At 44.1% G+C, this 15465-nt stretch overlaps 1 protein-coding gene across 4 annotated transcripts in view; it reads left to right on the top strand.

The window, feature by feature from the left end:
• The window catches only part of LOC144597455 (latent-transforming growth factor beta-binding protein 2-like), a 172173-nt gene that overhangs the window by 87842 nt on the left and 68866 nt on the right, over positions 1 to 15465 (top strand). For all 4 annotated transcript variants that reach the window (XM_078406876.1, XM_078406878.1, XM_078406877.1 and 1 more), the window contains 3 exons: positions 8673 to 8747; positions 11775 to 11897; positions 14868 to 15032. In XM_078406876.1, the coding sequence (XP_078263002.1) occupies positions 8673 to 8747; positions 11775 to 11897; positions 14868 to 15032 (363 nt within the window). The remainder of the gene's footprint in view (positions 1 to 8672; positions 8748 to 11774; positions 11898 to 14867; positions 15033 to 15465) is intronic.

A 15465-nucleotide genomic window follows, 5' to 3' on the forward strand; every position in this document is an offset into this window, starting at 1 on the left:
TGGACATTGTTTACCTAGATTTTCGGAAAGCCTTTGTTAAGGTGCACACGTAAGGCTGCTAAGGAAGACGAGAGCCCATGGAGCCAAAAACATATACTAGCATGGTTACCAGGTTGGCTGGATGGCAGAAGGCAAAGAGTGGCAGTAAAGAGGGCTTTTGCTGGTTGGCTGCCAAAAAATATCTGAGGAAGAACGTGCTGTGCTGGCTCTGGAAACGGTCCAGAGGAGGTTTACAAGAATGATCCCAGGAATGAATAGGTTAATGTATGATGATCGTTTGTCGGCACTGGGCCTGTACTCGCTGGAGTTTAGAAGAATGAGGGGGAACCTCATTGAAACATACAGAATGGTGAAAGGCTTGGATAGAGTGGATGTGGAGAGGATGTTTCCACTAGTGGGAGAGTCTAGAACTAGAGGTCATAGCCTCAGAATTAAGAGATTTCAAGATTTCAAGATCAATTTATTGTCACATGTACCATTTAAGGTACAGTGAAATTTGAGTTACCATACAGCCATACTAAGTAAAAAGCAACAAGACATACAGCCACATAAAATAAAATTTAACATAAACATCCACCACAGCAGATTCTACCTTCCTCACTGTGATGGAAGGTAATAAAGTTCAATCATTTTTCTCGTTGTTCACCCGCGGTCGGGGCTGTTGAACCATCTGCAGTCGCCGCAGCTGACGGTCCGAAGCCCTCATGTCGGGATGATGGAAACTCCCTGTGTCGGGACGGTTGAAACTCTCCGCGGCATGGAGCTCCCGAGTTGGCCTCTTCTTACCAGAGACCCCGGGCTTCACGATGTTAAAGTCCACAGGCCCCGCGGTTTGAGCTCATCACAGTCGATCCCCAGCAAAGGATCGCAAACTCCGCGATGTTAAAGTCCGCGCTGCGTCTGTGTTATGAAACGTCAGGCCGGTCCCCAGAAAAGGTCGGCAACTCCTCGATGTTATGCCGCAGTGGGGACGGAGATACGCATCTCGCATCTCCGTCGAGGTAAGAGATTGAAAAAAAGTTTCCCCCAACCCCCATCCCCCACATAAAACAAACCAAAGAACACTAAAATATACTTTTAACACATACTTAAAATAACAAAAACAGAAGAAAAGACAGACAGACTGTTGGCAAGGCAGCCATTGCTGGTGGCACCACCCAATGAATTAAAGGACATTCCTTTAGGAAGAAGATGAGAAGGATAGCTAGAGGGTGGTGAATCTGTGGAATTCTTTGCCACAGGAGGCTGTGGAAGCCAACTCAAAGGGTATTTTGAAAGCTGAGATAGATATGCCATGATTGAATGGCATAGACTTGATGGGCCAAATTGCCTAATTCTGCTCCTATTACATGATCTTATTAGTTCCCCTCCAGTTCACGTCAACTCAATCCTCTTGTATAGGTCCCACATGTCCTGGAAGAGAGCCCATTAATCCATGTATCTGAAACCATACCTCCTGCACCAGCTCTTCAGCTATGTATTAAACTGCACTTTCTTTCTATTTCTTACTTCACTAATAATCCTCAGATTACAACCAATTTTTCAAACCTCTGCCTAACTCCCTAACTACTTGCCTGTCTCACCTGGCAGTCACCCATTTATCTGGCTGAAACTTTGGTGTGGCACCTTCCTAAAATTTATATCAGTGGCTCTCGTTTAATATCTCGCCTATATCCCCAGACTCTAAGCACAAATTCTCTCCTTTATCTTTGAGTAGTTCAACCTTCTCTCTGGTTCTGCTCTTAGTGTTAATGTAGGTATAAAAAGCCTTGTGATTTTCATTAATCTGACTCACCAAAGCCATTTTGTGGCACCATTGGCCCTTCTAATCGCCTGCTTGAGTTCTTTCCTCCTTCCTTTAAATTCCTCAAAAGGCCCTGTCTAATTTAATCTTCTTAAACCTTGCATACACCTCCTTTTCCTTTTTGACCAAATTTACAACCTCTTTGGTCATCCAAGGTTCCTTTACTTTGCCATCCTTGTCCCTCCTCCTTACCGGTCTTAAACTTCAAACATGTACATCTTTGGAGTGTGGGAGGAAACCGAGGCGTCCGGAGAAAACCACAGGGAGAATGTACAAACACTGTACAGACAGCACACATAGTCAGGATTGAACCTGGGTCTCTAGCATTGTAAGGCAGCAACTCTACCATTGCGCCACTGTGCTGCCCTGGTCAAACACGTGCCTTTATTTGCTGTAGTGGTTGGTATCTGCAGTGAAGTAATACCTGTTGTACATATGTTAATGGGTTGGATGGCAAGGCTAGGTGACTGCACAGTCGGAAACAGGTCCTCTAAAGATACTCTAGCACTTTGTGTTGTATACAAGATTCCAGCATGTGTAGTGTTTTGTGCCTCTATACTTTGACAGAAACTGAAATCTGTGAATGCACAAGCTGTGATGTTGTGTGACAGACAGAGAAGGAGACATATGTTTGACCTCTTGTGGTTTTTTTAAAATGTCCACAGAGTTATGGAATTCACAAAACATTTGTAAAGTAGACTTAACAGGCAGTAGTTTTCTGTTTACACATGGTATTTAACGTAAATATAGGGTTTGTTTTGTCAACTACAGAAGAGAAAGTGCGAGGAAGATTTTTTTTAAATTTCCCCACCAGGAATGTATTCATATGTTATGAACATATAATTCCTTTGAATTACTGCTCACGGAATATTATTGAAGTGAAATTCACCTCATTGTAAGGCTTCCCCACCACAAAATTACTGCATGACTGCAGGAAAGAAGTGAACTAGTCAGTCAATGGAAGTTTTGTCTCTTTTGGATTGTTAGCAGATTGGTCTTTGAAACCATCATGAGTATATAAGCGATTTGGATCATAACATATAAGATAGGGAAAAGGGATAAGGGATAATGCTTTTTGTAATTTACTACAAATTATTATTTAGCAAAGGGAGTTTGTGGAGTCCCTCCAAGATGGATTCTTAGAACAGCTTGTACTGGAGCCTACCAGGGAGAAGGCAATTCTGGATGTAATGAACCTGATCTGATAAGGGAACTCAAGGTAAAAGAGCCATTAAGAGGCAGTGATCATAATATGATAAGGTTTACTCTACAAATTGAGAGGGAGAAGGGAAAATCGGAAGTGTCAGTATTACAGTATAGCAAAGGGGATTACAGAGGCATGAGGCAGGAGCTGGCCAGATTTGACTGGAAGGAGGCCCTAGCATGGAAGATGGTGGAACAGCAATGGCAGGTATTCCTGGGAATAATGCAGAAGTTGCAGGATCAATTTATCCAAAAGAGGAGGAAAGATTCTAAGGGGAGTAAGAGGCACCCGTGGCTGACACGGGAAGTCAAGGACAGCATAAAAATAAAAGAGAATAAGTATAACATAGCAAAGAAAAGTGGGAAGCCAGAGGATTGGGACTCTTTTAAAGATCAACAGAAGATAACTAAAAAGGCAATACGGGGAGAAACGATGAGGTGCGAGGGTAAGCTAGCCAATAATATAAAGGAGGATAGTAAAAGCTTTTTTAGGTATGTGAAGAGGAAAAAAATAGTCAAGGCAAATGTGGGTCCCTTGAAGACAGAAGCAGGGGAATTTATTATGGGGAACAAGGAAATGGCAGACGTGTTGAACCGGTACTTTGGATCTGTCTTCACTAAGGAAGATACAAACAATCTCCCAGATGTTCTAGTGGCCAGAGATCCTAGGGTGACGGAGGAACTGAAGGAAATTCACATTAGGCAGGAAATGGTGTTGGGTAGACTGATGGGACTGAAGGCTGATAAATCCCCAGGGCCTGATCGTCTGCATCCCAGGGTGCTTAAGGAGGTGGCTCTAGAAATTGTGGACGCATTGGTGATCATTTTCCAATGTTTTATAGATTCATGATCAGTTCCTGTGGATTGGAGGGTAGCTAATGTTATCCCATTTTTTAAGAAAGGAGGGAGAGAGAAAACGGGAAATTATAGACCAGTTAGTCTGACATCAGTGGTGAGGAAGATGCTGGAGTCAATTATAAAAGACGAAATTGCGGAGCATTTGCATAGCAGTAACAGGATCGTTCCAAGTCAGCATGGATTTACGAAGGGGAAATCATGCTTGACTAATCTTCTGGAATTTTTTGAGGATGTAACTGGGAAAATTGACTGGGGAGAGCCGGTGGATGTAGTGTACCTTGACTTTCAGAAAGCCTTCAACAAGGTCCCACATAGGAGATTAGTGGGCAAAATTAGAGCACATGGTATTGGGGGTAGGGTACGGACATGGATAGAAAATTGGTTGGCGGACAGAAAGCAAAGAGTGGGGATGAATGGGTCCCTTTCAGAATGGCAGGCAGTGACTAGTGGGGTACCGCAAGGCACGGTGCTGGGACCGCAGCTATTTACAATATACATTAATGACTTGGATGAAGGGATTAAAAGTACCATTGGCAAATTTGCAGATGATACAAAGCTGGGTGGCAGTGTGAACTGTGAGGAAGATGCTATGAGATTGCAGGGTGACTTGGACAGGTTGTGTGAATAGGCGGATGCATGGCAGATGCAGTTTAATGTGGATAAGTGTGAGGTTATCCACTTTGGTGGTAAGAATAAGAAGGCAGATTATAATCTGAATGGTGTCAAGTTAGGAAAAGGGGACGTACAGCGAGATCTGGGTGTTCTAGTGCATCAGTCACTGAAAAGAAGCAAGCAGTTACAGCAGGCAGTGAAGAAAGCCAATGGAATGTTGGCCTTCACAATAAGAGGAGTTGAGTATAGGAGCAAAGAGGTCCTTCTGCAGTTGCACAGGGCCCTAGTGAGGCCGCACCTGGAGTACTGTGTGCAGTTTTGGTCTCCAAGAAAGGATATTCTTGCTATTGAGGGCGTGCAGCGTAAGTTTATTAGGTTAATTCCCGGAATGGCGGGACTGTCATATGTTGAAAGACTGGAGCGACTAGGCTTGTATACACTGGAATTTAGAAGGATGAGAGGGGATCATATCGAAACATATAAGATTATTAAGGGGTTGGACACGTTAGAGGCAGAAAACATGTTCCCAATGTTGGGGGAGTCCAGAACCAGGGGCCACAGTTTATGGGGTAGGCCATTTAGAACGGAGATGAGAAAAAACTTTCTCAGTCAGATAGTTGTAAATCTGTGGAATTCTCTGCCTCAGAAGGCAGTGGAGGCCAATTCTCTGAATGCATTCAAGAGAGAGCTAGATAGAGCTCATAAGGATAGCGGAGTCAGGGGGTATGGGGAGAAGGCAGGAACGGGGTACTGATTGAGAATGATCAGCCATGATCACATTGAATGATGGTGCTGGCTCGAAGGGCCGAATGGCCTACTCCTGCACTTATTGTCTATTGTCTATTTCTATGTGATGTGGTAATTTAATTAATGGGCTATTGCAAACATTGGTAGGCCCAGTTCTGCTGTACCATTGGATTGATAATGACTAGGAAATAATTAAAAAGTAATATTTAATCATCACAACACACTTTGCAAAAGTCACATTACATTCAGAGGACCATCCTGGTTGGGTCTTTTCTTGAACATATTTCCTGTATGCGAATGGATTGCTCAAGTGCTATATAGTAGTTTTAAACAGTCACTCCAGCCATATATTTGATAATGTTTATGAAATGCTGTACAAGTATTAGTAAATTGACCATCTGTTATTCTGAACATATCTTTTTACAATGGGAAGAAAAATACTCTGGCATGACTTGACTAATCGGGCGACACAGTGACGCAGCAGTAGAGTCACTGTCTTACAGCGCCAGAGACCTGGATTCAATCTTGACTATGGGTGCTGACTGCATGGAATTTGTACGTTCTCCCTATGACTGTGTGGGTTTTCTCTGGATGCTCCAGTTTCCTCCCACATTCCAAAGATGTACAGGGTGTAGGTTAATTGGCTTTGGTAAAAATTGTAAGTTGTAGTGTGTGTGAGGGAAGCATTGTGAGAGTCGTGTTTTTTTACTTCTCCAGTGCTTTTAACATGATCCGGCCTGCACTGCTAGGGAGCAAACTGATGAAGATGGGGGTGAATGTCTCATTGGTCTCCTGGATCACCAACTACCTGACTGGATGACCACAATATGTCAGGCTACAGAACTGTGGCTCGGACATGGTAGTGAACAACACGGGGCCCCACAGGGGACGGTCCTCTCTCCCTTCCTGTTCACCATCTACACCTCGGACTTCAGATATAACTTTGTCTCCTACCACCTGCCACTCATCAGAAAGGCTGGCTCTATCCTGGGGGCGGAGTTGGATTCATGGGAGGTGGGCTTGGAGGGGAGGATGCCCCTCAAACTGCAGAGCATCCTGGACAATACAGTTCAAACCTTCCACGACACACTGGTCAACCTGAGGAGCACCTTCAGCAACAGACTGGTTCCACCAAGATGCAGGACAGAACGCCACAGGAGATCCTTCTTCCCTGTGGCTATCAAACTTTACAACTCCTCCCCTTTCTGTCATGAGGTAGACTAAGACTGACTCCCCTCCCCCCCCCCCCCCCCCCCCTCACATCTCCTCAATCTTTGCACATCCCCAAAGCCTTTCCACTCATTTTAATTTCATGTTTCATGTATTTTGTGCTTTTTATGACTTGGCAGATTAATTTCCATCCTGGGATAAATAAAGTCGTATCGTATCATATCGTAAGGTAGTGCTAGTGTACTGGTGATCATTGGTCGGAGCGGACATGGTGAGCCAAAGGGCCTGGTTCTGCACTGTATCTTTCAAACCTAACCTACTACTGGCACTTTTACTGCTGTACTTTTCCTAAAAGTGAAAATGAAGCTAGTGTAACTGAATTGTACACTTGATTTTGGTGTATTGCTAGACTGACTTGGACCCATCGGGTTCAAATCTCTCCGGCGGGCCTGGCAAACCTCCCCCAACTGACAATCCTGCTGGCCTGGCAAGCCTCCCCAACTGGCGATCCGTGGACCCGTTGCCGTACGGGGAGTGTGCCCCGGGGCCGTGGGCGGGCGAGGGGGTACAGGGAAGGGGAGAGAGAGCCATTCACCTCGGCCCCGTACCGCCAGCACTGCAGCCAGAGCTAGCCGTGGACTCGAAGCCTCTCCTTCAGCTCTGCTGCGAACGGCGCCAATCGGCGGTGAACGTCGGCGATGGCCATCTTGTTGCCCCCCCTCCACCCCATTGGCCACCACTCCCGTCACTCTGGCGGGTCCCGCCCCCCTCATTGGCCATCACTCCCATCGCAAGGGCGGGTCCCATTGTGACGTCGAACGCTGAAAATGGCCAGGGTAAGTTGAAAAGTTAATTTTTTAACTTTAAAATGTCAATTACTTTAAAAATATGACCAATTTGAATGAAACTTGGGTAATACAGACCTCAGGACAATGGTGAATAAGGTGAGCCTAAAATTGTTGCGCTATCGTGTACCGATTTGGCTATGGGATCAACGAGGAACAAACATACGGGGCAACAATCAAACAAAATGAGAGTTTTAGTAATATACGAGACCAAGTGGACCCATTGGGCCCAAACCTCTCCGGCATTGGTGCAGCACCCTCTCCCCCTCCATCCCCCCCTCCATCTCCCCCCTCCATCTCCCCCCTCCATCTCCCCCTCCATCTCCCCCTCCATCCCTTCCCCTCCTTCCCTCCCCCTCCTTCCCTCCTTCCCTCCCCCTCCTTCCCTCCCCCTCCTTCCCTCCCCCTCCTTCCCTCCCCCTCCTTCCCTCCCCCTCCTTCCCTCCCCCTCCTTCCCTCCCCCCTTCCCTCCCCCTTCCCCCCTTCCTTCCCTCCCCCCTTCCTTCCCTCCCCCCTTCCTTCCCTCCTCCCTTCCTTCCCTCCCCCCTTCCTTCCCCCCTTCCTTCCCTCCCCCTTCCTTCCCTCCCCCCTTCCTTCCCTCCCCCTTCCTTCCCTCCCCCCTTCCTTCCCTCCCCCCTTCCTTCCCTCCCCCCTTCCTTCCCCTCCCCCCTTCCTTCCCCTCCCCTTCCCCTCCCCCTCCGCCTCCCACCCCACTACACCCCCCTCAACCCTCCTTATCCTTCTCCTCCCCTCCCTCCCTCCCCCCCCTCCAACCCCCTCCCTCCCCCCATCCTCCCTGGGAGATAGATTTAAACTTTAAAATGTGAATAACTTTAAAAATATAACTCTGATTTCAATGAAACTTCTTCCATTAGCACCAAAGGGATGACGGTGAGTAAGGTGGGCCTAAAATTGTCGCGCTATCGTGTACCGTTTTAGCTGTAGTTCACGAACAAACAAACAAACAAATGAGAGTTTTAATATATAGATAGATGCATCTCGGTTTCAGCAGAGTTTTTACTGAATATAACCGGAATAATATTCACATAGTCTCATCTGTTTCACATGCAATTTTAATCCTGTAGCAATACATATGCGGTAAAAGTGACAACATTTTTATTTGAAAAGCTTTAGAAAATGTGTACTATAAATCTCCCAAATTACTTTTAATACTTTATGGGGAAACAAAATTATAAGGTTTGCTTTATAGATTTTCCAGTGCATTGTATCTTATGGAAGGTTTTCAGAGCCATAGTCCTGGTTCAGAATCTCGATAAATGATAGTGTTAATTGCAAAATAAAATATTTATAATGAAGGTGCCAATACTGCAACTTTTATTCCTGCCTACCAGGAATCTTCATATCTCTAAAATTTCATAATTTATGTCCTGATTTAACAACAACAATCATCACTTCTTTCTTTCATTCTTCAGTTCGTCCCATTATACAAAATGGCCATTTTGAATGTCCTCTCGGCTACAAAAAGATGAACCAGACATATTGTCAAGGTGAGCTATAAAACAGTTGTAAGCAGTGAGAAGATTGAAGGGAATGTGAACAAGCTAATTTTATTATTAAAAAGACCTAAAGATGTTACCGATATTTAGATATTTAGGAATGTATTTCAGGAAAGTTTCAGTCAGTAAATAATTGTTTGGAGGAAGTAGTGTTTTTACGCATGTGCTATAAGTTGTCTGCGGGCAAGACATTGATTTCAATTGGATATTGAAACAGGAAATTAAAATATATTTTGTATGAAAAATAAAACAGGTGGAATCTTTAACATTTACATATCTTCTTTTGTTCCAATCTCTTACTGAGAATACAAGATGTAGATTAAATATTAGCTAAATAGTACCATCCTTATATTATTATTATGTAGACAATAAACTTAACAAAATCTCAAATTATCCTTCATTATCTTTATGCATTATTCTCTTTGTGGAAACATCTTTTCAGCAAAATAAATAAATAATCGTTCTCTAAAGAGGTTGCACCTAAACTGAAAGGGCTCATTATCCTTTCAGGGGGATTCGCCTGTGCTTCTTGGGATGAGCTGAGAGCATGTATTGGGATTATAATATTGTTGCAAACATGGAAATATGTTCGAGGGAAGAGCAGGACGGGCAACTTAATATTCTACACTTTAACTGCTTTAGGTGTGACAAAAGAGATGCAGACAGCGAGGGAGTGTTGCACTACGAAAAAGGGAGAGCATTACAGCTGTACTAGGGAAGGATGCCTGGATGGATTGGCCAATGAGGCTATATGGATAGAATTTAGGAATTAGAAAGGGGCAATTACTTTTGATGTGTTTAAACTGTAGGCCTTCTGATATTCAGTGGGAATTAGAAGGATGGATATAGATTATAGTGTCAAGAGCAATACAGCATGGAGACAGACCCATAGGTCCAGTTCCGAGATATTTTCTTTCAGCTTTTCTTTATAAGATGCACATCATTGGCTATCCATGAGTCTTCTGACATCTTACCCATGTCTGTCATTCATCACACATAGGTCTGTTGGGCCCCACAATTTCTCCCCTAGCCTCCCGCTACATCCTCGGGTACACGATCAGGTCAATAGACAATAGACAATAGGTGCAGGAGTAGGCCATTCAGCCCTTCGAGCCAGTACCGCCATTCAATGCGATCATGGCTGATCACTCTCAATCAGTACCCCGTTCCTGCCTTCTCCCCATACCCCCTCACTCCGCTATCCTTAAGAGCTCTATCCAGCTCTCTCTTGAAAGCATCCAACGAACTGGCCTCCACTGCCTTCTGAGGCAGAGAATTCCACACCTTCACCACTCTCTGACTGAAAAAGTTCTTCCTCATCTCCGTTCTAAATGGCCTACCCCTTATTCTTAAAATGTGGCCCCTTGTTCTGGACTCCCCCAACATTGGGAACATGTTTCCTGCCTCTAATGTGTCCAATCCCCTAATTATCTTATATGTTTCAATAAGATCCCCCCTCATCCTTCTAAATTCCAGTGTATACAAGCCTAATTGCTCCAGCCTTTCAACATACGACAGTCCCGCCATTCTGGGAATTAACCTAGTGAACCTACGCTGCACGCCCTCAATAGCAAGAATATCCTTCCTCAAATTTGTGAATATGCTTTCTCCGAGGCTGTCATAGATGGATCCCTTATGATCCTGTCATAATTTGGAGGTCCCGGAGATTTATCCACCTTTATGTGTTTTTAAATATTCAGTTCCACCTCTTCTGTAATGTGTACTCTCTTCAATACATTACTATTAATTTCATCAAGTTCTTTAGCATCCATATCTTTCTCCATGGTAAATACGGATCTCGTTGGAGGTAACGGAAATGCTGGAGAATGATGTGTTGGATGCAAAGGCTGATGAAGTGAAAGGCGAGGACCAGGACAGCTCTATCCTTCTTGCTTCTAGGGGAGAGGGAGCGAGAGCTGAAGTATGGGACAAAGAGGAGAGGGGTTGAGGGATCCATCTATGACAGCCTCGGAGAAAACATATTCACTAAATAATGAGATCTCGAATGTCCTCAAATGGAAAGCCTCATCTTGAGAGCAGATGTGGCAGGGATGGAGGAATTGAGAGTGGCTTTTAGTCCCTTTGCAAGAGGAAGGTGGGCGTAAGTGTAATCCAGATCATTGTGAGAGTCGGTAGGTTTGTAGTGGATGTCAGTCGATAGTCTGTCCCCTGTGATGTAGCTTTTCTTTCCCCCTACCCCCATCACCGCTTCCCTCCACTGAACCCCGGTTCACCAATTTTCCCCCCTCCATTGTTTCCAATTGTTACACAATTTGTAACTTTTCAGTCCCAAAGTTTAACCATTTTCAACTCTTTATCCTTTTGGGCTTGCAACTGTCTTTTCATTTTTGGCCTTTGTCCAACTATCTGCCTATCAAAAAATCCCCTCGCTTGTGTTCAACTATTACTGGCCATGCCTTGTCTTGCCACTCCTATTTTATTAGTGTGAAGAAGACTCCTGACCTGGAACATCACCTATCCATGTTCTCCAGAGATGCTGCCTGACGCGCTGAGTTACTCCAGCATTTTGTGTCTTTCTCGGGTTGATAGGTTATTGTCCACTGTAAACTGGCTTCTGTGTGCAGGTGAGCAGCAGAATATGGGGAAGTTCATGGGACTCTGGAGAATAAAATATATGGCTGTCCTAAATGGATCTTTGATGGTTGTCACATGCTCGCCCAGTCAAAATTCTTGTTTCAGTCATGTATGACTTCACAACTCTCTGAAGATCCACCCGATGTGTTGTGGTCAAGCTGTGAAATTTTAATTACTGAAGCATATGATTAAATCATGTTAAAATTTACAAAAGTCAGGTGAGCAGTGCCTACTAAGCAAAATGTCTTATATTTTGTTGCGAGTGGAATGTCAAGAGTTATTAATTCTGTCAATGTCCTCAACTTTTTAGCGACTTCTCTTGATTCCTTAACTTCTGCTGTCAAGCTGAGGCTAAAATAAATCATTTTGACATAACATATTCTTCTGTGCCAAGTTATAAAATGGTCTTTTTCTCAATCCCAGATATTAATGAATGCCTGATGTCAGGACTGTGTCAAAATGCTAACTGCCTCAATACCAGAGGTAGCTACAGATGTACCTGTAATCCTGGATATATGCTGGATACGTCCAGGAGCCACTGCATCTGTAAGTAATAATCTCTTTATTTTCTACCATTTAAATTTGGTCATATGTCTGGATACAATCAAAACAGGCACATGTTGGGTACTTCACATACAGTTTTGATAATATGTTTTGTGTTTTCCAGTTCTACAACTGCAAGAAAATCGTGCAGAAAATGTTTCAAATTCAATTGCTTTATTTTTATCTTTAATACAAAATCCAAGGCCTGGAAATTAAAAAAGGGAAAATAGACCATTTTTGTTATCTTGGGAGTAAGAATATAGGTCGGAACATGTTTTACTGGGATTGTACCTTTTCAAAAAGTGCTTTTAGATTGCAGTTGGGACTCTGTGGGCTCCAATCAGGGTTGAAGTGCATATTAAAATATAATCACCATCTTTCCAATTGCCAATGTTGCCTGTGTCCTAAAAACAATAAAATGAAAGCTCTTGAACTCTGGCACATTGACGCTCTGGATAGCTAACATTTCAATCAAGTTTTTGTTTTTAATTCCCTCAGTGTACTAGCCTTTCTGAAAATTCCAAGCTGGAACTTAGGAAACTCAGTTTCAGGGTTATTAGGTACTGCACCCAACCATCTCGAGCCCTTCCAGATAATATTACCACACCATCTCTCTCCATGAAGGCCTATTTTCTGCACTGAGTGCCCATTTTGGGCCAAACAGACGTTTCTATTGAAAATTATGCAAATACTCGGACTTAAAAATATTGAATATTGATAGTATTATATTGTTTATTATTTCCACACGTAACGATATACAGTGAAAAGCACAGTAGGACAGTGAAACTAGTATGAGAACTAGGATTCAGGATTCAGGATATCTTTATTTGTCATCCAAAAAACAAGTTTTTTGGACGAGATTTCGTCACCCACAGTCCAACAATAAGAGCAATAAAATAAGCAAATTACACAACCCCAACCAACACCAAACACAAAAAAAAGAAACATCCATCACAGTGAGTCTCCTCCAGTCCCCTCCTCACTGTGATGGAAGGCCAGAATGTCTTTTCTCTTCCCCTGCCGTCTTCTCCCGCGGTCAGGCTGTTGTACTTGCAACGTTCCAGGCCGCGCCGGACGGTGAAAGGTCCGCAGCGGGCCGACCCAAGCCCCGCGATCCGGTGCGAGCGAAGACGCTGCCGCTGCCGCTGCTGCTGCACGTCGGGGCGGTCGTGGCTCCCGACATTGAAGGGGTGGAGGAAGGATGGAGAGAGAGGGAAAGCAAGGGTTCCTTGAAGTTACAGAAATCAATATTCACACCGCTGGGTTGTAAGCTGCCCAAGCCCACTGCATACATTGACAACCTTCTTCAGTGTCCATAACTCCACCAATTTTGATGGCTTCAACAAAGTTACCAACACTCCATTTATGACTCTATGACCCCCATCTTTTCTTACGTTCAAGTCATTTATATATATTGCAAACAGAGATTCCAGCACAGATCCCTTTGGAAAGTGTGAAGTGTTGCACTTTGGGAGGTAGAATGTAAGGGGAACATATACAGTTAATGACTTAACAGCATTAATATACAGAGGGATCTTGGGGTCTGAGTCCACAGTTCCCTGAAAAGTGGCAACATATGTAGAAAGGGGTAAAGAAGATGTAAGGTATGCTTACCTTCATTGATCAGGGCATTAAGTATATGTCAGGAAGTCATGATGCAGCTTTACAGGACCATGGTTAGGCTGTATTTCGAGTGTAGCATACAGTTTTGGTCACCCCAATACAGGAAGGATTTGAAGGTTTTGGAGAGGATGTTTCCAGGACGAGAGCGAGAGGTTGAGTAGGCTGCGACTCTATTCCCTGGAGTGCAGGAGGATGAGAGGTGTATAAAATCATGAGAGGAATAGATCGGGTAGATGCACAGTCTCTTCCCCAGAGTAGGTGAATCGAGGACCAGAGGTCATAGGTTTAAGTTGAAGGGGAAAAGATTTAATAGGAATCTGAGGGGTAACCTTTTCACACAAAGGGTGGTGGGTGTACGGAACAAGCTGCCAGAGGAGGTAGTTGAGGCTGGAACTATCCCAACATTTAAGAAGCAGTTAGACAGGTACATGGATTGGACAGGTTTGGATCAAACATAGGCAGGTGGGACTAGTGGAGCTGGTACATGTTGGCCAGTGTGGGCAAATTGGGCCGAAAGGCCTGTCTCCAATGTGTGTACCCCTATGACTCTATGAGAGGGTGCAGAAGAGGTTTACCAGAATGTTATCTGGATTAGAGGGTATAAGCTATAACGAGTGGTTGGACCAACTTAGATTCTTTTCTCTGGACCTTTGGAGGCTGAGGGGAGACCTGATAGAAGTATATAACATAATGAGAGTAGATGATCATAACCTTTGTGCCAGGGTGGAAATGTCAAATACTAGAGGACATCACTTTAATGTGAAAGGGGCAACTTATTTACACAGAGTGTGGTGGTTGCCTGGAATGCACTGCCAGAAGGCAGATATGATAGTGGCAGATATAAGAGGCTTATGGATAGGCAAATGCTTATGCAGGGAATGGAGGGGTATGGATCATATTCAGGCAGATGAGATTGGTTTATATACAGACATTGTGGGCCAGAGGGCCTGTTCCTGTGGACTGGACTACGTACAGTTGGCATCTGAAGACACTGATAACGCACCAGCAATTGATATCTTTGCAATATTCACTGGTCATCATCCTTGCCAGGCTATCAAATCTAGCGCTGAGGCACTAGTTACTTACATTTGGCATTAATTTACCATGTAGTTAAACACGGTTTCCATCACACTTTATAAATAGCATGATACTTAGTACCCCATGCTTTGATATTGTCTGTCTTAGCTTATTGTGTACCGTAGCTTAATTATTTATCTTAGTTTTTAAATAATAGACAAAAGGCTTTCCAGATTTCAAATGTTGAGTGGGTTGGGATGTTGGAGATAACTTTAGTCCTGTCCACCTATGAATCAAATTGTTATTTAACTTTATAATTGTTATCCTTTACAGCGGATAAGGCAGTTTCTGCAAAGCTGGGACCCTGCTTTAGATCACTGTCCAACGGAAACTGTTCTCTGCCTCTCTCTCAGCAAATTGCAAAACAGATCTGCTGCTGTAGCCGTGTGGGCAAAGGATGGGGTAAAAACTGTGAAAAATGCCCACGTCCTGGCTCAGGTAAGCATTAAGCACTCTGTAACATTGTTGTGTGTCTGATGGAAAGATGATAGGTATTTCTTTGTAGTAAGCTAATGGAGTCGATGGGAACTTGGGGAGAAAGCAATGGAGTTAGAACAAATGATTCCAATGTTGGGGGAGTCCAGAACAAGGGGTCACAGTTTAAGAATAAGGGGTAGGCCATTTAGAACTGAGATGAGGAAAAACTTTTTCAGTCAGAGAGTTGTGAATCTGTGGAATTCTCTGCCTCAGAAGGCAGTGGAGGCCAGTTCTCAGAATGCATTCAAGAGAGAGCTAGATAGAGCTCTTAAGGATAGCGGAGTCAGGGGGTATGGGGAGAAGGCAAGAACGGGGTACTGATTGAGAATGATCAGCCATGATCACATTGAATGGCGGTGCTGGCTCGATGGGCCGAATGGCCTCCACCTGCGCC

Source organism: Rhinoraja longicauda, chromosome 10 (assembly GCF_053455715.1).
Source record: "Rhinoraja longicauda isolate Sanriku21f chromosome 10, sRhiLon1.1, whole genome shotgun sequence".
NCBI lineage: Eukaryota > Metazoa > Chordata > Chondrichthyes > Rajiformes > Arhynchobatidae > Rhinoraja > Rhinoraja longicauda.